The following is a 22,758-nucleotide window of genomic DNA, read 5'->3' on the forward strand; positions in this document are numbered from 1 at the left end:
CCCAGACTGCAGTGCAGTGGTCGCTCCTGGCCACCTCAGCCTCGACCTGCTGGGCTCCAGCGATCCTTCCGCCTCAGCCTTCCGAGTAGCTGGAATTCCGAGCGCTACCACGCTCGGCTCATTTTTAAATTTTATTTTATTGTAGAGATGAGGTCTCGCCTGCCCAGGCGGGTCTCGAACCCGCGGGCTCAGGCAATCCACTCACCTCAGCCTCCCAAAGGCGTGGGATTACAGGCTGAGCCACTGAGCCCGGCTTTGGCTGTAGTTTCAAACACATTTCTCTTGGCTCCATGTCTGTGTGTATACTGTTTCCCCTTCTGGGTGGGACAGTAATAAATACCCCCACCCTTAGAGCACACCAGGATCCATTTCAGGATCCCTTCCCCTCTACCCCATCCCTCATCTTCACTCTGCAGAATATAGAGAATGTCCATTAAGTGTATTACCTACTGCTACAGCCTTAAATTAAACTCATTATATTTTTTAATTCTTGCATCTTTCTTCTAAAAGTGTAAGCATTTGTAAAAGCATCTCCACATACTCCAAGCTTTAAAAGTAACTCATATGTTAATTTTTGTTTAAAAGCACACTCAGCTTCACCAAACAATTTAACAGAGTACAAATTGTAGGTGTGGTCCTAAATTTTACGTTAAGTGAATCCCATAGGTGTCCTCCAATCTACCTCTAGGCTTTATTTATAAATTACTCTGGATCCCAACACCTCCCATTAGTGCCTGTTTTAATACTTACACTAATTTGTACTCAAACCCAGCCAGATGCAAAGCATGTCAGGAGAGACAGTGTTTTACCAGGAAAATTGACACATGTTGACAGAACTCTTTCAAAGAGAAGACAGTTCCACCAGCTGCCCTCCCCATTCATCCTTCACCGCCTCTCCCTAGAGGTCTGATCTCGTTTCCTTAATTTGGAACCTGGAATCCTTGGCCAGACTGATCCAACCATCAATTCAAACCTACAGCTTCTAAGTAAAATCTGGTTCCCTATGAAATTGTATTCATTTGAATCTGTCAAATGAGAAGTAATAGCTCTTTTTCTTATTAATCAAATAAGTGTTCCCAGTTCTGGCTGAAAAACATTGCAAATTATTGTTAAGGTGTTAGATTTTATGTGAATGAAGGCGATATGTATTGAATCTTGGTCAGCCAAATCTATGTGGCTAAGTTTTGCTATACTGTACACAGGAGATGTCTAGAAAAGTACTATTATACATGTTTAGAGGCGATGAATGGAATTTCCAGGAATATTATAAATGAATTAGATTAAGAAATTCATGTTGCTAAGTGACATTGTTGAAATGTTTGTTCAATATCTCTGATTGTACATTGTTCTCCTACATGAAAGTGTGTGATTGTCTAACATGGTACTACCTTGTATCAGATTTTCTAATGCCGGTAGACACCTCCTTGAAAAATGGAAAACAGACTTGTTTCTGAAACTTTGTTTTAAAAAAAGGTAAAGTGAACAGTAATTTTCCTTGCAGCAAACCCAGCTAAGTAATATATTCCAGCCCATCTCAAATTTCTAGCAAGAATTTAATGTGGTCATTTAGTCATTCATATTGCCAGTCACTCTGACCCTACAGTGCATGCATGCTGGGCTTGCATCTCGTTGTAATGATGGCTCCTGGCCTGGAAAGTCAATATTAAGCATAATGCAGGAAGCCAATGAATGTTGTTCACTATTCCTTAGTGCGAGAGTTCAGTGAAAGGAGAAGAAATCAACAAATACAAAGGAAGAAAGACCCCTGTAGGTTACTGGCCTAGACAGGCACATCTGAACATTAATTCAGAACATTAATCCATAGCAGCCTGTGATGCCATTCACAGAAGGCTCCAAATCATTAATACTATGGTTTCTACCATCCATGGTGGCTCACATTCTGCTACAGAGGCTACTTCTAGTGGGGAGCAGGCAGAGAGATAAGACTTGATGTAAGGGTTGGGTGCAACTCCCTGTCCTCTATTTGCAAGTCCTTTCTCTTCCACTCACGAAAGCCCACTGGAATGAAAATGAGTGGAAAGGACATGACCATCGAAATAAGATAAGGAAGCCATGCTGGCAAACGTTGGGGCTTTAATTAACATTGATCATGGATTACTTATGCCACACCTTACAGCTGTGTTGTGATGCTGCTACTGAAATCTGATGGATTGCTATAAAAATAACCCCAGAATGACCATTAGAAGAACATTCCCAAGTAGTTTATAAATAAATCCATCAATGACAGATTCTATTTCCACATACAATACATCTGAAGGACTTCCAACAAGAGGGTGGAGGAGCCCATACTTTCAATGCATATTTAAGTTTAATATCTCTAGAAGGTATGATTGGTTGGCTAATCCAACCTCCAATTCCAATCTTTTTCTCCTTCCTTTCCTCTAGTAGAGAGGCTGGAAAGCAAAATACTCTAATTCACAGCTCCTCTTGGAGCTTGGATTAGCTATGTGACACAATTTTGGCCAATCACATGTAAGTGAAATTCTGCTGGGACTGAGCCTTCCTCTTCCCCATTATAAATGATGATGTAGTGTCTGGAACTGCAGCAGCCATTGTGTGACTGTCAGTCAACTGGCACGAGGAAAAGGCCAAGAGGATCCCCAAGACACTCTCCCAATATCATGCAGTCCCTGGAAACTATATAGTTCTTGTTATGTGACACCATTAAATCTGTTTAAACTGTCACCGTCAGGGTATTCTCTTATAACCAAATAGATTTCTAAATGATAGAGAATTCTACACAATGAGATCAGTGAGGAATTTTAGATTGTTCAACTGCCAATATAGTTTGCTGCACTGCTGCAAGTTATTCATTGTCACCTAAAAATGCTGCATCTGCATCTCTGTGCACAGGCAGAGAACAGGAGCAGCTTGATCCAGGAGGAGCTTCATATGTGGTCACAGCGTTTCCTAAAGTGACTCTTGGGCCTTAAACCTTTAGTCAGCCAACTACCCGTGTTGTCAGCTACATAGGCAAACATCCATGATTTCTTGAATTTTCTTTCTGTGGGTATTGAGATTTTCAAAAATGAGATGCCACGTTCTCACTCATAAGCAGATCTTGAACAATTACCATGATACTATAAGGAAAGGACTGGCAGTAATGGGAGAATGCCAGGGGAGGGGGCGCACACCTCATCAACAAGGGCACCTGCATAATGAACATTTGTATACCTAACCCTGAATTGTACCCCACAGCTTTAAAAGAAAAAATTTTAAAAAAATAAATAAAAAGAAGATGTGCTTTAGAGTAACAAAGTCTTCGGTTTAATTGCTGGTTTTGCGGCTCACTATTCATCTATTGGAGGAAGAAGATGGTAAAGATATATACAGTCTGCCCTCCGTATCCTTGGGTTCCACATCCACAGATTTAACATGCTGGCGGTTGCTTCCGCCACTGCTCTAGTTGATTTCTTGAATTTCAAAGATGACTTAAAAGTGAGTTTGTTGACACAACCCTAAGAGAGGAGATGTCTTTAGGATTTGTAGAGAGACTGGGAAGGAAGAGGAAGGGAGGAAGCAAGAATGGGAAGAAAAAAGTGAACATGTGTCCAAATGGAAACTTTCCTCTGTTTATCTTGGACTGTGTACCATAGCACACCCTATCTCCATGCACTCTGAGCTCTTAAAACCCTGGAGCGTTTACCTGCAAAAGGCGGTCCCAGCAGCGCAGAGATGCCGTTAGCACAGATGATGATGCCGTAGGCGTTGGCCAGGTGCTCGATGCCAACCAAGTCTTCCGTCACCACCGGCATCAGGGAGAAATAACCACTGGAAAACCCGATCAACGCGCAGATGACGGCCAGGCCAGCATACGTGTGCATCAACGGCAGAATAAAAATACTAAGGACGAGGGTGAAGTTGGCCATCAGGAAGACATTCCACACGGTGATGCCAGGTAAGTCGGCCACGATGCCCAGGATCACTTTTCCAAAGATGTGAAGTATTGCTATAATTGAGGTCAGAGGGAAGACATCGTTCTGCTCCGACAAATTATACAAGTTGACTATTTCCGGGAGGTGAATGAAGGGGATGACAAAGCTGCTGTACGCAAACAGAGCCCAGAAAATAAAGGCCACAAACATCCGGTTGCTAAAGAGCGAGGCTGTCCCAAAATAGCCCGCGTACCAGTCCCGGAAGCCCTTCCGGACCCTCACGGTGATCTGGCTGACGGCCTTCAGCACCCGGAGGGCGCACACGCTCTTCCCGAGCCGCGCCCGATCGGGGCGCGCCTGGGCGGGAGGGTCACAGGGGGTCTCTTCGCTCCCGGGCCCGCCACCCTTCTCCTCGGCCCTGCCCGGCTGTCCATCCGACTTCACCGACTCGGTCGAGTGCGCCGCGCGGACGCGCAGATCTTCCCCTCCCGGGTGGTCTCGGCCCTTCCCGGGCGAGAGGGGCCGCATGAGCGCCCCGCAGACGCACAGGTTCAAGGACACCGCGCCTTGGATGAACATGGCGTTACGCCAGCCGTACTCCGCGCAGAGGTGCTTCAGCAGCAAGGTCATGAGGAACGTGCCGAACCCCGTCCCGGTGGTGCTGAGGCCCTGGGCCAGGGCGCGTCTCTTCTGGAAATACCTCCCCACCATGACCACGGCCGGCAGGTAGGCCATGCCGCTGCCCAGGCCTGCAGCGGGCGGAGAGGGGAGGGAAAGGCACACAGGACAACATTATCGGCCGTGTCCAGCACCTGCAGCAGTTAAAGACCATCTGCATTCCCTTAATGAGTGTCTAGACCTTCCTTCCTTCCTTCCTTCCTTCCTTCTTTCCTTCCTTACCGGCCGTGTCCAGCACCTGCAGCAGTTAAAGACCATCTGCATTCCCTTAATGAGTGTCTAGACGGACCTTCCTTCCTTCCTTCTTTCCTTCCTTCCTGTTGGAGTCTCACTCTGTCACCCAGGCTGGAGTGCAGTGGCGCGCTCAAGGCCACCCCCCTTCCACCTCAGCCTTCCAAGTAGCCGAAACTACAGGCACGCATGACCATGCCCGGCTATTTTTTAAAATACTTCTTTTATTTATTTGTAAATAAATATCTATATATTTTATTATATTATATTTATTTATTATATCTATTTATTTATTATAAAGATGAGGTCTCGCCAAGTTGCCCAGGCTGTTCTCGAACCCGTGGGCTCAGGCAGTCCTCTCTCCTCGGCCTCCCAAAGTGCTGGGGTTACAGGCTTGAGCCACCATACCTGGCCTTTTCTTTCTAACGAAGAAGTAATAGTGATTATAAAAAAGCTCCTTCCAGGGTAAGCTCCAGGAAGACCATCCACCCAAGCAGGTTTCTAGCCCAGCACTTTCCCCACCAGGCTTCGCAGCACAGGTTTTTCCAAGAACAGAAGAAAGCAGCATTCTCACACCAGAATCTAAACTCCATGCAGCCAGGACTCTATTTTCTCCACTGGTACGCCCAGAACTGCCCAGAACACACAGGTGTGTGCTTAGTGATTTGTTGAAAGAATGAATGAATGGCTTCTCTGAGGGGCAATGCTGTCTTAGGCCTCTGCTATTCTATACTATGTATCCAGAGAGCCCAGTGTGGCTCCTTAGTCTCAGCAAAAGAAGTGTTTATTTCCTCACCTGTAACACAAAAAATCCCAGTGCTAGTTCTTCTGTTTATTGGACTGTTATGGGTAAGAGTTTCTAAAGTACTCAGGGAAAACATCTGAAATTTTCAAAGAACTGTTATCATAGGAGGAATACGCTCTAGTGATCTACTGCACAGCATGGTGACTATAGTTAATAATGTTTTGTATATTTCAAAATTGTTTGAAGTAGATTTGAAATGTTCTCATCACAAAGAAATGATATTGAGGTGAGGATATGCCGATTAGTCTGATTTCATCATTCCACATATACAGATATAGCTGAACATTGCATTTTTACCCCATATACCATTATTGTCAATTAAAAATAAAATAAAAATTAACAAGGTATTATATTTAATAATTTAAAAGCTGTTATCTTGTACTTCAATCAATAGTTTATAAACTGTGTTTCAAAAGATACAGAAGTGCTTTATGTGTGTATTTGTATAGATAAATGCATATTACAGAGAAGCAATTTGTGGATTTATATGGACAGTAGATCTGTGTGTTCCTTTTGCCAATAAAAGGCATCTACTTAAGCTTAAAACCTCATAAAATATGTATATCTAAAAATGCCACATACACACAATAAGTAGAATTTACTGAGCACTTTATTATGTGCCAGCTATTGTGCTAAGTGCTTTATACAAATTATGCCATTTAATCATATCAACAACCATGTAAGCTGGGCACTCTTCATTATCCCCATTTTGCAGATAAGGAAACCGAGGTATAAGTAGGTTAAGTAACTTGCCTAAACTCACACTCATAACGGTGGTTAAAAAAAAGCCAGGATCCAAAACCAACTTTTAACTTTTATACTATTAAAACTTTTAACACATTCATTGGGAGAACTGTAGCTCTGTACTCAAAAAGAAAGTCAAGCTGGATTAGGTTCATTAAAATACCATTGGAAGTAAGAAACTGCTTATCTGCATGAATCCCACTACCTGTTGATACAGGAAATTATGGCTGGAAATATATTTTGCAGAACGGATATGCAAACAGTGCTGCCTGAGAGCCAATTCTAACCTCTTTACTGAGGAATAACACCCTAACAGTGCTAGATTTGCTTCTTAGAGGCTTTACATGTATGTGGGTTTTGTGCTATTTTATTAATTTGAACAGGGCTAAAAGAGTAAATGAGTATTCTGTGATTTGCACTCAATCTTACAGTTATTAAACGAGAGGATGTTGCTAATTTCCTTAATCTTTGGTCTATTCATCCAAGTCGGCATGACTACCTTCCTTTTCCTGTTCCTCACAGGAGAAAAGGACTAGCATTTAGAACCTGGCATGGAAATTTAATTTGAGTCTATTAGGCAGGCCAAGTACCCCTGTTAGGTCGGTTTCCTCCACTTAAGGCATAGTTAACATCTTATATTAAAAAGTATTTCCTGGAGTGTAGGGTGGGGTTGGGGTGTGATAGAAGAAACGAAATGTTTTAACAGATTTCTTTTCTCTACAATTAAACTTGTTACCAAAGGGAGGGGAAAAAAATTTGTTGCCAAAATGTCCCATAAGGCATTTATAAAAAAAAACAAAAAATTTCCATGACAGTAGCAGGAAACTGCCAGGAGGGGAGCAGGGAAGCAGGACTGGCAATAGTGGGAATCTGCCGGGGGAAGCGGGGGGCACGCGTCATCAACAAGGGTACCTGCAAAATGAATATTTGTATAACTAACCCTGAATTGTACCCCACATCTTAAAAAAAAAAAAAAATCCCACAAGCTTACCTGCTGCCACTCCAAAGGTAATGAAGAGGTAATGCACGCTTGCAGCGTAAGCACTCAACACCCAGCCCAGGGAGTTGACGAGCCCTCCAATGATTGCTGTCCGACGGCATCCACAAGTGTTAATGAATAACCCGATGAAAGGTCCTATCATGGTGCATTGGGAAAAAAAAGTTGAAAAATGTCACCTTATTTTCATTTTTTCTTAGTAAATCTACATATGAAAACAGACAAAAAAAATGTTACTAGAGTCCTTAAATAAAACAAACAAAAAACCTCACTGCTTTATATGCAAAAAACTTTCAGCATGCAAAGATGGTCTGAAATAGCTGGGCATGGTGGCTCACCCTTGTAATTCCAGCACTTTGGGTGGTAAAGGTGAGAGGATTGCCTGAGCTCAGGGGTTCGAGACCAGCCTGAGTAACATGGCGATACCTCGTCCTACAATAAATAAAAAAAAAATTAGCTGGGCATGGTGGCACATGCCTGTGGTTCCAGCTACTTGGAAGGCTGAGGCAGAAGGATCATCTGGGTCCAGCAAGTCGAGGTTGCAGTTGGCAGTGTGCCACTCCACTCTAGCCTGGGTAACAAAGTGAGACTCAGGCTCAAATAAAAGAAAAAAGATGGTTTGAAATAATTTTATCAGAGAGCATAAGGTTCTAGGTTTTCAAGGAAAGCAGGCCTGAAACAAATAGACATAGACATTCTTTTTTTTTTTTTTCCTGAGTCAGAGTATCACTCTGTTGCCCAGGCAGGAAGGAGTACAGTGGCACGATCATAGTTCACTGCAGCCTCAGCCTCCTGATCTTGGGAAATCCTTTCATGTCAACCTCCTTAGTAGTTGAGACTATAGGTGCACACTACCACGCCGCGCTCATTTTTAAATTTTTTATAGAGACAAGGTCTTGCCATGTCGCCTTGACTGGTCTCAAACTCCTGGGCTCAAGGCTTCCAAAATGCTGGGTTTATAGGTATAAGCCACTGCACCTGGCTGACACTCATTTTTTTTGTCTACAACAGAGATCATAACCTCATGGTCTAGGGGCTATATCCAGCCTGTAGATGCATTTTGTTGATCCCAAACAATATTTGGAATTTGTTGCTGACATTTACAATGAAGAGAATTCACAAAAAGTTCAGTGGTAACACAGCCTACCTTTCCACAGGACCCAAATCAGCTTGAGCTATGACCCCGTTTTGCTGAGTCACACCCTTTTGAGTTTGCTGCAGTCTCCACCCTTCCCTCTGGTCTTATACCTTCCTGTCCTCATTTACATTATGATTTGGCCTCTTTACACATAAGGTTTTTTGACTCCAGACTTAAAGGGAGTGCAGGACACTCTCAGAGCTCCTGTTCTTCAATCAGGGAACCAATAGCCTATTTTCACACACATATGCAAACCAAGCTGGAAAGGACTCGTCATTGCTTCACATACTTTTGGGCCCTGCTGAATCGCACAATCCCTGACCGAACTATTAGGCTATGCTTTGTTTTTTGTTGATGTTGTTTTGAGACATGCTGTCCCTCTGTCTCTCAGGCTAGAGTGCGGTGGTGCAATCATAGCTCACTAAATCCGCGAACTCCTGGGCTTAAGTAATCCTCCTACCTCAGCCTTTTGAGTACCTAGGACTACAGGGTGCCTCCATGCCCAGAAAAAAATAAAAAAATAAAAAATATATATATATTGGTAGAGATAGGTCTCACTGTATTGCCCAGGCTGGTCTCAAAATCCTGGTCTCAAGCGATCCTTTTACTTCAGACTCCCAAAGTGCTAGTATTACAGGTATGAGAATAAATGCAGCAGGCTATGCATTTATGATACTTTGTAGAAATTCAGGAACACACTTCCTTGTGTAGAATGTGATAAGACTGGGTACAGTAGCTAACACCTGTAATCCTAGCACTTTGGGAGGCTGAGGCAGGAAGATTTCTTGAGCCCAGGAATTCCAGATCAGCCTGGGCAACATAATGAGAACTTGTCTCTACAAAATTTTTGTTAAAAAAATTAGTCAAGCATGGCGGCATGCACCTGCAGTCCCAGCTATTCAGGAGAATGAGGTGGGAGGATCACTTGAGCCCAGGAGTTTGAGGCTACAGTGAGCTATGATCATGCCATCACAATCCAACCTGGGCGACAGAGCAAGACCCTGTCTCAAAAAAAAAAAAAAAACCGGGTTCGGTGGCTCAGCCCTTAATCTCATGCCTTTGGAAGGCTGAGGTGAGTGGATTGCCTGAGCCCGCGGGTTCGAGACCCACCTGGGCAGCGAGACCTCATCTCTACAATAAATCAAAAAATCAGCCGGGCGTGGTAGCGCATGCCTGTAATTCTGGCTACTTGGAAGGCTGAGGCGGAAGGATCGCTGGAGCCCAGCAGGTGAGGCTGCGGTGGCCGGGAGCGGCCACTGCACTCCAGTCTGGGTGACAGAGTGAGACTCCAACTCAAAAAAAAAAAAAAAAAAAAAAAAAAAGATGTGCAATATAACCATAGCACAAGCATTATATGATACATGGTACACATTCCGATTGCTTCCTTTACTCTGACTTTTTAGTTTTTCATTGTTAATGCTTTTTGTTTTCTTCCTGATTTTGTGGTAATTGAAAATGTCATTGAAGCTGAATGTTTGTCTTGTGATCAATGATTCCTTGTTCAAATAGCAATCCAGATATTAGCGATACAATATAAGGCAGTACTCAATATTCAGTAAGATGGTACATTTTAAATATCATCTTGTTTTGGATCAACATTATTTTACATAGTTATGAAACCCTATGTGCAAGTGGGACTATTTCAAGTTAAAAATTTTTTGAACTCTAAAGAGCTTCTCCCTTTAGCCTAAACTAAAATAAAACTTTCCTTTGAAGTTCTAACTATGTAAATGTGCGTATTTGAATACACAGTCTACTAATGGGTTTATTTATCTGGTGGTTCTAAAAGTGCCTAATCCTAAAGATTATGAAGGTAAAGATTTATCGGCTGGGCTCAGTGGCTTAGCCTATAATCCCAACACTTTGGGAGGCCGAGGCGAGAGGATTACCTGAGCCTGCAGGTTCGAGATCAGCCTGGGCAAATTGGCGAGACCTCGTCCATACAATAAAAATAAAAAATTAGCCGGATGTTGTAATGTATTTTCAGTTACTTGGAAGGCTGAGGGGGAAGGATGGCTGGACCCCAGCAGGTCGACACTGGGGTGGCCGTGAGCGTGCCACTACACTCCAGCTTGGGCAAAGGAGTAAGACTCCAACTCAAAAAAAAAAAAAATAGACTTATCAGCTGGGTGTGGTGGCTCATGCCTGTAATGCCAGTACTTTGGGAGGCCGAGGCAGGAGCATTGCGTGAGCCCAGGAGTTTGAGACCAGCCTGGGCTACATAACGAGACCTGGTCCCTACAAATAAAATAAATAAATAAAAAAGACAGTGATTTAAGTAAACCCGTTACGTTACAGGAAACAGTTTAGTGGATAAACCTCTTAGAATAGACTTATATATAACATATAGTTTATATAAATATGTTATATGCAACATACTATAAAATATGCCCATTATAAAAATAATATATAAAATAAGCACATTAATATAATCATCTGAGGGAATTACTGGAAGGTCACTGAAATTCAGATACCAGCAGTTAGAGATATTTCTTGGATTTCTTTATGCATGTTTTTATTTTTCTAAACCCACAGCCACTTGACCACGCCTAACTTGGATGAATGCATAAAAAAGAGAAAAATGCATGACTTGTTGGTTTGCTGTTAATAGCCCTTTGAAAGGTCAACAGATCACAGGTCAGTAGCACAATTATATTTTCCACATTGCAGAAAGGGCCCAGAAGCAAGTTTTTCTGAGATACTGTATGCCTATAAAACATTGCATTAGGAAGGCATTTGAGAAAAAAGAAAAGAACTTTCCAAAATCAGTGCAAATATTCATGTCTAGAGGGATTTTATAAATCAAAAAGAAAATACTAACTTTTTATTGATAAAAACATGAAGTTGATAATAGTGTGTGGCTTTCTAGTTAATCAACTCTTGCACGCTGGAGCTTCAGTCATTTATGACTTGCAGATAGGCAAAGGGAGATCCAGAAATGCTATGACCCTCTATAGGTGAAAAATATATAGCTTAAAAAAAAAAAAAGAATTCAGACCCAGGCTTTTGAACTCTCAGTTTCTGTCCTTTTTTTCTTTTTTTTTTTTCTTTTTGAGTCAGGTTCTCGCTCTGTCACCTAGGATAGAGTACAGCCTTGACCTCCTGGGCTGCTCCCTACAGCCTTGACCCTGTGGGTTCAAGCGATCCTCCCACCTCAGCCTCCCGAGTATCTGGGTCTATAGGCTTGAGTCACCATGCCTGGTTAGTTTTTTCTTCTCCCCTCCCCTCTCCTCCCCTCTCCTCCCCTCTCCTCCCCTCTCCTTCCCTCTCCTCCCTTCCCCTCCCCTCTCTTTTTTTCTTTTTTTTTTTAGAGATGAGGTCTCACTATGTTTCCCAGGCTGATCTTGAATTCCTGGGCTCAAGCAATCCTCCCACCTTAGCCTCCAAAGTGCTAGGATTATAGACGTGAGCCACTGCATCTAACCTCAGTTTCATTTTCCAATTATTGTTTCCTGATTCTCTGCTGGCATCCTCAAAATCAAATTGTCCTTTCAACAAAGTGAAAGAACTCCCCACATAGTCTAAGAAGGGGGGGAAATCACACAATTCAGATACAATTCTTTGATCATGACTCACACTTCTGAGAATAATTCAGTTTCACATTATCAGACTTTTTCCTCATCAGAAGGAATTGAAGTCTTGGACCATTTCCCACATAATAAAGTGTCTCATTGCTGTGGGGAACACCCTCAGGAAGTCATCATGTTTTGCCTATTCCTGCAATTGATAGGTTGCAAAAAGCTCAGGTGAGGAGGGGAACAATCTGATTCAGCAAGCCTTGGCAGTGCTCAGGAATGGAAGTAGGTAGTTGTTTTGAACTCCGGGTCTTTCAGGCTATCCCCCCTCACTGCAATGAAGAGTTAGGAGCCTCTCACTGTCTTGGAGCCTCTCACTGTCTAGAGCAATGGCTCACTGTCTTGGCTGAACCCTGAAGTCGCTAAGGAGCTTTAAAAAAATCCTGACTCTTGGGGCCCATCCCTAGAGATACTAACTTAATGGTTTGGGTGCAGCCTAGAGAAATCTGGATAAATCAAAGATACAGCTTCAATTTATGGTATCTGAATTTTAGTTATCCTCAATAATTCCCTCCATTTAAAAAAATTCAGGTTTTTTTTTTTTTTTTCCCAAAACTCCCCAAGTGGATCTGATAGGTAGCCAGGATTGACAACCACTGATATACATCTATTTCTCAAGTAAATTATCTCTTGCAGTCTATGGGTTTTCTTAAAATATGGCATCCACCAAGAATTATTTGGAGAGCCATCATCACAAAGACTGGTGGTAGAGGCTGGGTGAGGTGACTCAAGCCTGTAATCCCAGCACTTTGGGAGACCACGGCGAGAGGATTGCCTGAGCTCAGGGGTTCGAGACCAGCCTGGGCAGCTTGGTGAAGCCTTATCTCTACAATAAAATCAAAAAAATAAGCCAGGTGTGGTAGCGCGCACCTGTAGTTTCAGCTACTTGGAAGCCTGAGGTGGCAGGATCACCTGAGGCCAGCAGGTCAAGGCTGCGGTGGCCATGAGCATGCATGCCACTGTCCTCCAGCCTGGGCAACAGAGTAAGACTCCGACACAAAAAATTTAAAAAAAGAAAGAAAAGAAAGAAAGAAAAGACTGCTGTAGATACAAATGAGGTGATTACATCTTATTAAAAGTTGGGACTTCCTGCAGGACCCTGGCAAATCCATGCTAGTAACAATAAAACAGTGCATATTTATTGAATTTGCCATGTGGAAATCACTCAGCAGGAGAGAGATGGCTTTCCACTACTACAATATAACTCTTGGCTTTTTAAAACATTTTTAAAAGGTAGCCCAGATATGCTTACAATGATTAAAGAAATAAAAACAATTTATATTATTACCTTCAAATGCATTTTTCTGTTCTCATTTGATGAAGTGGCAGGGCAGCGTGTCATAGTGGACACAATTTTAGGGTCCAGTAGACTAGGTTTGAAGCCTGTCCTACATTTGCTGGTTGTTCAGCCTTTGGTAAGTTTCTCACTCATCTCTGAGGGTGCATGTTCTTCCTCTATAAGATACAGATGATCCTCCAGTGTTGTTGTAGGATTAAATGAGATCATGCCCCTAACACGTGCTTGTCATGTAGTAAGTGTTAAATAAGAGAGAGCTGTTACTACTGGCTTGGAAAATGTCCCTCATGTGTTGTTCAACAAATCTGCAGCTACCCTATACCTTGGGATAATGATACAGAAATTTACCGTATAAGACCCATTGTTTATATAGCTATGAGATCTGATGTGTTATGATTTCTGAGATCCAAAGCAAAAAAAAAAAAAAAAAGTTTATTTGGTAGTCAGTTTGCCCTGTAGAAAGAGATTTGTCTACCATCTGAAATTCCATGATGTGGAATTCAGGGACTCCCAAGCAAAGTTTCAAATACATAGTTACCTCTCAACTAAATTCAAGATGACTATCACATTTTGCCATAGTATGATTTAGTTGTTCTTATTTTGGGGATCATCTTCAAAACCATATCCAATAATTCAGGACAAGTTTCTGTTGTTCATTTCTTATGTACAAGACTTATGAAACACAATATCCAAGGCAAATTTATCAGATGTTTTGGAAAATATTGGGGCATTTTTAATCCCGGCATTCTTCCTAGTCTTTTATGTATGTATGTATGCATGTATGATGTTGCAAGCACACGCTTCCTAGATTGGATCTATGTGTGTTTTGTTTTACCACTTAAAGACAAGAAAGCTGGATTTTAAGTGTTCTAGAAGCACCATTTTCTTTGACTAATTTGTTGAGCAGGTAGAAACACATCCAACATAAAAGTCGAACTTTGTTTATACTGAAATAAACCTACCTGCATTTTTCAGATGATCTGCAATCTAGTTTTCACAAGACCAAAGCAGAGTTGAAGAAGTCAGTTTAATAGTGTTATGGACAAAAATGATTTATCAGCAATTCTCTGACACATGTAATGGTGCCTGTACTTAATTTAAAAACTGTCAGACTGGGCACGGTGGCTCAAGCCTGTAATTCCAGTACTTTGAGAGGCCGAGGAGAGAGGATTGCCTGAGCCCAGGGGTTCGAGATCAGCTTGGGCAATTTCGTGAGACATCATCTCTACAATAAATCCAAAAAATAAGCAGGGCATAGTAGCACGCACCTGTAGTTCCAGCTACTTGGAGGGCTGAAGCAGAAGAATCACCTGAGCCCAGTAGGTCAAACTGTGGTGGCCGTAAGCATACCACTGCACTCCAGCCTGGGTGACAGGGTGATACTCTGACTCAAAAAAAACTATCAGAATTAACTCCCTTTGGTAAACAGCATGGGTGGGTGTGCGCGCACGCGCACACGCACGCACACACATACACACACACTCACACACACTCAAAAACACGCCACACGGCTTGAGATAAAACACCCCATCTTTGTTTTCTGTCATTAGCACTACCAAGGTTATTAATATTGTTTATATTATCAAAAATAACATCAACTGAATGCCAACCAAGTTCAACAAATCTCTGAATTGGATTCAAGTAATTAATTACTACTCAGAAATCACTGAAAAGGCACAGATTCCATCAAACACTCATGTTTATGATACACATACTCTCACAAAACCAGAAAAAGATTAGAGGCCATTTATGTTTCCAATATAAAATATATCATAAATATTTTAAATTTAAAAATGAGATGTAGACATATGGCTTTTAGTTTCAAGTGAAACAATTAAAGAACATTAGGGTATGGTGGTACAGCAGGATACAGTGCATCGTTAAGAGAAAAATAAAATTAAATGAGATAATGTGAGGGAAAACACCTAGTATATAATATGACATATTAGTTGATAGTAAGAGTTACTTAGTTCCCATACTGAAACATATTGCATTTATATCTGTGAAAGATATATTTATATATTAAAATATATAAACATTAATATATTATTTAAATATATATGAAACACATTATATTTATAATAATCTTCAGGCTTGGTATCTCTAGCCATACAAAAATTGGCTTCATAGATTGCTGTGTGGTTTAACTAGAAAATACAAGAACAACCACACAGCAATTTATTATTATTTCTTCCTGTTAGCAGAATCAGTAACCTTTCTAAAAGGAGTTTAAAAGCTTTTTCAATAATGAATGATCAATAATATTTCAAATTAAAGACATTAGATTTTTATAGTATTTTATCTAAAACTTTTACCTTTAAAACTATTCATAAATGTTAAATAAGCAGAGATTTGTAATGATAGATAATGAATTATGATGGTTAAGAAAACAAAGTTTGGGGCAGAACAAAGTTTTTTAAATGACCAATTAAAAAAAATACTCCAAATGTTTACAACATTTGAATAGTCATATCACATAAAAGGACAAATGTATGATTCTGTTTACATAAGTTACCTAGAATAATCAACTCACAGAGACAGAAAATAAAATGGTAGGCACTGGGGAAGTAGAAATGGGGAGCTAGTGCTTAATGAGTACAGAGCTTCAGTTTGGGAAAATGAAAAAAGTTCTGGAGATGGATGGGGTGATGGTTGCACAACAATATGAATGTACTTAATAGCACTAAACTATACCTAAACATGACACATTTTATATTATGTATATTTTGCCAATATTAAAAAGAGTAGCCACTAACATTTAATAGGTAATGTTTCAACAATATAAAATATGGCTTACAATGGGAAATTGTCATTTTATAATTATTCAGTTTTATAACAGGTCACAGGAGAACGTACCCACAATCAAGGTGATGCCCATGCTGAGGGAGCTGACCCATGCAGTCAAGCCACGGCTCTGGTGGAATTCTTCAAGCCATTCCACGTTGAGGACACCCAGGGCCATCTGGGAGCCCATGATGAGGATGTGCACAAAAAAAGAGGAAAGGACCATCATCCAAGCCCATCCGCCATCAATGTTTGGGTTGACCTTAAGTGTCTTCTTGTCTTTGGGATCATCTTCAAAGTCATACCCAATATCTTCGTGACTTGTATACATTTTCCAAGATTTTTCTGAAACATGTACAACAAATAATTTCATTGAACATCAAAACAAAAAAAAATATCTATCTTCTCTAGACAGCTCTACCCCCATCATGGCCTGAGTGGCTCCAACATCACATCAGACCTTCATATTAACCTTTGTCATTATGCAGATTTGGGAACACTCCTTACTTTTTCACAGAATCAAGTGCTTTTGTGAAACCTGTCTCATCTTCGCATCCATCCCATATGTATATATTATAATTTTGGAAATAGACTCAGAGAAGTGAGGTGATTTTTCAAAGCCTCGTGGCCAATATGTAGTGTGGCCAGATGGGAAACCAGAATTTAAACCGAGATAGTTCTAAATCCAAAGCTCATACTCTGTCTCCCTTCCAGAGATGGATACTGACAGGTAACAAAAAAAGATGTCAGAGAAGGAAGACCTGGCCTCAGCCTTACAGGGTAGCTTCACCTTGGTGAAGTCCCTGGCAGAAGATCTGGTTCTCAGTTTTGTAGGCGCAATTGTTTAATGTGTTCAGTACAACCAGAGTGGATTAACCTCAGGCGGACTGGCTTATCCTAACCTGACTCAACAGGTAAGGTAGAAGGCCAGTTGATTACTTTCCGGTGGGAGAGAGAGCTTTCCAATAATGGTCTGATTATCCTCCATTCCCAGAGTCGCCTGAAAAACTTAATTAATTGCTAGACAATTACTTGGAAAATAAGAAATCAGATTAAAGGAGTTTGGAATCTACAGTGATGTACAGGTTACCAGGTAAGGTTACCAGGTGGCAGGGATTAGATCGTATAGGATCCCGTGTGCCAAATAGAGTTTATCTTGTCTATAGTGGAAAGTCATTGGCTGAATTTACACAGCGAAGAGATATAATGAGATTGGTGCTTTTGATCCATCTCTCAAAACATTTGAAGGAGAGAAGGGATACTGGATGGAGTTAGACAATGCCAGGCCAGGAAGGGTTTTGTTTTCTTTCTTTCCTTTTAAAATATGAGAATCAAGTGTATGTATAAGAACTGAGACTATAAGGTGCAGGAGAAAGGGCGGTGAGAGGGAGAGAAGATGACTAATCCTGAAGGTGATGGGACAGATTGGTCTTGATCAGGCATTGAGACCTATCTTCTGAATCTGAGGAAGGAGGGGCCGATGAATCTACGATGGTAAGTAGTAGGTTGGAAAGTCATATTTAATGGTTTGATTTCTTTGCTGAAGCAGGAAGTGAGGTCCCTGGCTGAGAATGAGGAGGGTGGAGGTTGTGCAGGATCCAGGAGGATGGACGAGACTGTTGCCTACAAGTGGAAATGATTGCCGGGCAGTTCCAAAGGTGGAGCTGAGCCCGGCAGGGTCCCGCCGCCTGACTATGGGCCATGGAGCACCAAGGTGAGAGCCAGGGAGCACTCTGCCCCAGAGTCTGCAATACAGCGGAGCATTGTCCACAGAGAACTTAAAAACAACAAATGATGAAAAGTTGGTCTGCTTTGAAAAAGTATCACTACCTGCCAGCAATTCTAGACAATGGCACTGATAAAATACTCCTCCCTGAAAAAATGTTTTACTGATTTAAGTCCCAAATGCTTACATTGAGTTTTAATGAAATACCAATATATGTTCCCTTACAATTAGCCTGTTTTATTGCTCATCCTTTTGTACACATTATATTCTATGTGAAAGTTATTTTAGAGACTCCTGGTTTTGCAGTTGACCCTGGCAGTGGCCTCAGTTAGTTTGTAGAGGAAACTCCTAAAAGTTCAGAATTTTTGGAGCTTACCTCAGCACAACCCCTCTGCAGTGCTTTGCTTTGCTTCCTTTCACAGAACATTCCAGATAAACTGTACTGAATGCTTTTTGTTGAGACAAAAAGACAAGACTCGAGTCATTTCTCTTCTGTCACTCTATGTGCCCACTTGGAGGTTTTACTTTTTACTAAAAATTAAAATAGTGAAAGTGCAAGACCATGAAGTGAAAAACTTTGGTTTGAAAAGTGACGTTTTTAGTTAATACATGAAATGTTTTACTCAATTTGAATAATATCCTTAAAATCTAAATCTGCTCTTTAAATTATTTTTAAAACAGAAGAATATGGAAGAACATAATGATTATTACTATTACTAAAAATCATTTTGTTGCCATAGAAGAGAGTGGTATAAAAACAAACAAGCAAACAAACAAAAAAAACCTCTTCATTTTGGGTGCCAAAGACACTCGGAAGTCTCCAACTCAGGGACTTTTCTCAGCAGAGTTCTAAGTGGACAGGTAGGAAAGAGAAGCAATTATGGCAAATTGCACAGTGCCTATGTCCTGTTTCTGTCTATACCTGAGCTAAGAACGGATTTCTTTCTTTCTTTTTTACCTTTATAAAGGCTATGTGGCCAGCAAAACTCAAAATACTCACTCTCTGATCCTTTACAGGAAAAATCTGTTCACCCCTGAATGATAGCATTGATTCTGTGTAAAGATTTATTGGGTGTTTTTAAAAAACCTTTTCCCCTTAATGATAGAAGTCTCAACATGTTGTCCAGGCTGGTCTTGAACTCCTGGGTGCAAGCAATCTTACCACCTCAGCCTCTCAAAGTGCTGAGATTACGGGTGTGAGCTACTGCACCCAATTTTTTTTTTTTGAGGGGAGTTGGAGTGCAGTGGCATGCTTGCTGGTCTCAGGTGATCCTTCCACTTCAGCCTTCCAAGTAGCTGGAAGTACAGGCTCATGCCACCACGCCCGGCTAATTTTTTGATTTATTGTAGAGATGAGGTCTCGCCAAGTTGCCCAGACTAGTCTTGGACCCATAGGCTCATGCAGTCCTCTCACCTCGGCCTCCCAAAGTGCTGGGATTATAGGCATGAGCCACTGCGTCCGACCATGCACCCAATCTTATTGGGTGGGTGTGTTGGGGGGAAATGGGTGCAGGGAACCTAGGATGCCAGCAGAAGAGCAAGTTAGTGGATCTGTCCTGGGACTTATGTTCTTCCTTCCTCTCCTACCTCAGTCTTGTTACTCTTTATCTTTTAAATTATTCTGTCTCCTCGACACTGTCCAGTTCTCAACCTCTGCACCACCTGTGTGTGCTGCTGCTACCTGGCTGAGTTCTTTTCTCCCCATGCCTCCTATTATCTAGGCTGCTGGGAGTGATAAAATGCTTATCTTAGCATGTAATTTCCACACCCCATCCAGTCCTTCTTAGGATGGAGTCTCTTCAGCACTGACGCTTCAGTTATTGTCTGTGACCTTCTCTTCTTCCCTTTCTCCTTCTAGCCTCCTCAGCCTCTTCTGCTTCTCCTTCAAGAGTCAACAAAATTGTAACAGAGAAACCTTGAAAAGTGAAACCTTGAGATTATAATACTTGTTAAACCAGTGAATCATGGTAGAGCTCCACAACTCGTATGCCACAACTATGGGCCATGGAGCATCAAGGTGAGAACCAGGGAGCACTCTGCCCCAGAGCCTGCAATAAAGTGCGCACTTTAGCATGACCCTCTTTCCATGTCACCAAAGAACCTTCAACAACTTTACTTTTGACATATGCAGTAGTCTCTTTGTTGTTTTTGTCCAAAACATGTATTCATGTTAGGAGAAAAGACTGGAGGGAAAGAAAGAAAAGTGTTGATGGAGATTTTCTTTAGATGATGGTTTTATAAGGATTTTCTCTCTTCTTTATACTTATCTTAGTGGTAAAAACAAATTTCTCAATAAACATATACTATATGTATTATACAAAAATAAAGATCCTTCTTTCTGTCTTTTAAATATCCTCTGGATCAGTCTTTTGCCTCTAGAAAAATTTGTGAATTGTAAAAGAAAAAATATAATAAGACAACTTCTCTTGAGAAGTCTTCCAGTCTATTTTGGCCTCCAGGCTTGTGTGTGTGTGTGTGTGTATGTGTGACAACTTCTCTTGAGAAGTCTTCCAGTCTATTTTGGCCTCCAGGCTTGTGTATGTGTGTGTGTGTGTGTGTGTGTGTGTGTGTCTGAGCCTGCCTGGGACTAGAAAGAGGTGGGACAGCCCTTGCTCTCCAAAGTTCACAGCCCAAGAAAGAGCTAAGGTCAAAGGGCCCAGAGGATGAGCCCAAAAAGGACTCAGAAGAGGTGGTTGGTAGTTGTCTTCTCTCTCCTTGTTAGCTGTGTGGATTCCAGGGAGCCAGGAAGAGGAGAACCAGGCAGCTTGACACAAGGCATGAGTGGCCCATATGAGTAATAATGTCATTTTTACAATCCCTGGGGCAATGCTCAGCTAATACAATAAAACAACAGAATCTGGCATTTTCCTAAAGTCTATTTACAACTAAGAAAGGCTTACAAGTAATAATGATAAAAAATTTACAGTTTTTCAGCCATGGGTTGAAATATTAAGCACTTTTCTAAAGCAATGTCAAGAACTTTATGTTCTTACTGAATTATTTATTTTATGGGTTAAGAGACGTAGTTGCCATTGAACTGCTCTTGACATTTCCAATTTATTTGTTCATAAATAAATGACACTGAATAGCATTTAATGGACAAGTTTTATTCAAGGGGCACAACTGTGCATGTAGAAAACACTATCAAGTGCAGAGCACCAGGGGTGGGTGGGGGTGGGGCAAAAAGACATTCTTCTAGATACTCAGGCGGTCCCTACAAATCTGAGGCAATGGAGCCATCTGCATTTCACACTTAAATCTCTCTGGAAGTAATGACCGTTTTGACTATTCACAGCTAAGTTAGTGTCCAACTAGCTAACAGAAACAAGTAAAAGACAACAGAAAAAACAAACTTATCTTCCCTACCTCCAAGTTTGCTTTTAGCATCTATAATGTTATAACATACAAATCATCATTTTAGCGTTATAATCTTACTCTACACCTGGAGAGAATGAGGGAGAACTTGGAGGATTTCTGGACCCCCAGGCTTCATGTCTTTCTCCACTGTGTAGTCTTTAAGCTGTTTACCCCTCTCTGACACACATTTAATATGACAACGCACATTTGGCACTCTGGGGTAAATGGAGGCAGTGGGTGTGGGGCTTCCATTAAGGCTCAATATGTAAAATGTAACCCATTCTAGGTAAGCCCACTGTTGGAAGCTTGGCATAAAACATTAGGGCCTCACCCTGAAAAAAGGGAAGGAAGGAAATGGGAAGATTATAGAAACAATAGTCAACTTTTCATTCATTCTCCTCAAATGTGAGTTCATAGATGGTGAAAAAGAAATAAAGAATTTGGAGATGAGGGGGTGGGCAACATGCTGGCTATGAAACGGGGTCAGTTACATAGTCACGTGGTAATTGGCAGAAATGAAAATAACATCCTTCTGAAGTGTGCAACAAGATTAAATTTTCTGCAGCTCTGTTATGGAAATTTTACAAGCAAGTCATTCATTTTAAATTTGGCTTTTGCCATTACGTTGCACGCGGTGAGCTCATTATACATGAGAAGCAAATGAGAAAGCGCCAAGTTAGAACGAAATTACAGTCTTCCCAAAAGGTGGACAGAGCGCAGTGGTATAAGCAGGCTCTTCATCAGATGCAGGTGTGTAGTGGGTGCAACCTTTAATTTGGCTCTGCAGGTGTTTTGCGCTCTCTCTCTCTCTCTCTCTCTCTCTCTCTCTCTCTCTCTCTCTCTCTCTCTCTCGACCTGGTGTGTACAGGAAATTCTAACCCTTTAGAGGGCGCAGTTGAGGCCAACAGGCTGAAGAGGCCTGAGCGGGGAAAGGTTGAGTTAAGTCAGTGCAGACACAGCGAAATCGGGAGCCCAGTTGGGTTCACACTAAATTAGGGAGAGCTAAACATACAGATGCCTCCCCTGGGCCAGGAACTGTGCTGGGTGGCTTCTCCACAACGGTCCTGTCCAATTGGAATTAATACCCCATTTCACAGATGAGGAAACGGAGCCATTAGTAGGATGGGGGCTTATGGAAGTCGAACTATTCAGGTGGTGGAACCCTAATCTGAACCCAAGTCTGCAGGATCCCCCCCCCCACCGCTCCCCTACCCCCATGTGTCTCTTTCACGCACACGCACACAAAGAAGCCAGACAAGGCGAAAGAGAATCTTTCTAATCCCCAATAATGGCCCTCCGTCATCCTCGTTAATGCAACTGAATCAACTTTTCCGCAGAAAGAAAACGGCTCATTTGGTCAGCACAGTTGAGCTCCTCAAACATCATCACGGCCTTGGCAACGTTCAGCCCCGAAATGGTCGTCCCCGGTCCCTCGCTTCATTTTTGCCTCTCCTTTCCTCCCTGGAGGAGCCTGGAACAAGACCGCCAAGAGGGGCTCAGCATCTGAGCGCCCCGGACTTAAGATCCTGC

General features: G+C 41.7%; 1 protein-coding gene across 1 annotated transcript in view; it reads right to left on the reverse strand.

The window, feature by feature from the left end:
- Nucleotides 1-22,758, reverse strand: part of SLC16A14 (solute carrier family 16 member 14) — a 29,743-nt gene that overhangs the window by 5,628 nt on the left and 1,357 nt on the right. The window contains exons 2-4 of the mRNA XM_008063096.2: nt 16,218-16,490; nt 7,346-7,489; nt 3,668-4,645 (exon numbers count right to left, since the gene is read on the reverse strand). Coding sequence (XP_008061287.1) covers nt 3,668-4,645; nt 7,346-7,489; nt 16,218-16,476 — 1,381 coding nt within the window. The 5' untranslated portion in view covers nt 16,477-16,490. The remainder of the gene's footprint in view (nt 1-3,667; nt 4,646-7,345; nt 7,490-16,217; nt 16,491-22,758) is intronic.

Source organism: Carlito syrichta, unplaced genomic scaffold (genome assembly GCF_000164805.1).
Source record: "Carlito syrichta isolate Samal-C Ts95f unplaced genomic scaffold, Tarsius_syrichta-2.0.1 Scaffold306578, whole genome shotgun sequence".
NCBI classification, from domain to species: Eukaryota; Metazoa; Chordata; class Mammalia; order Primates; family Tarsiidae; genus Carlito; species Carlito syrichta.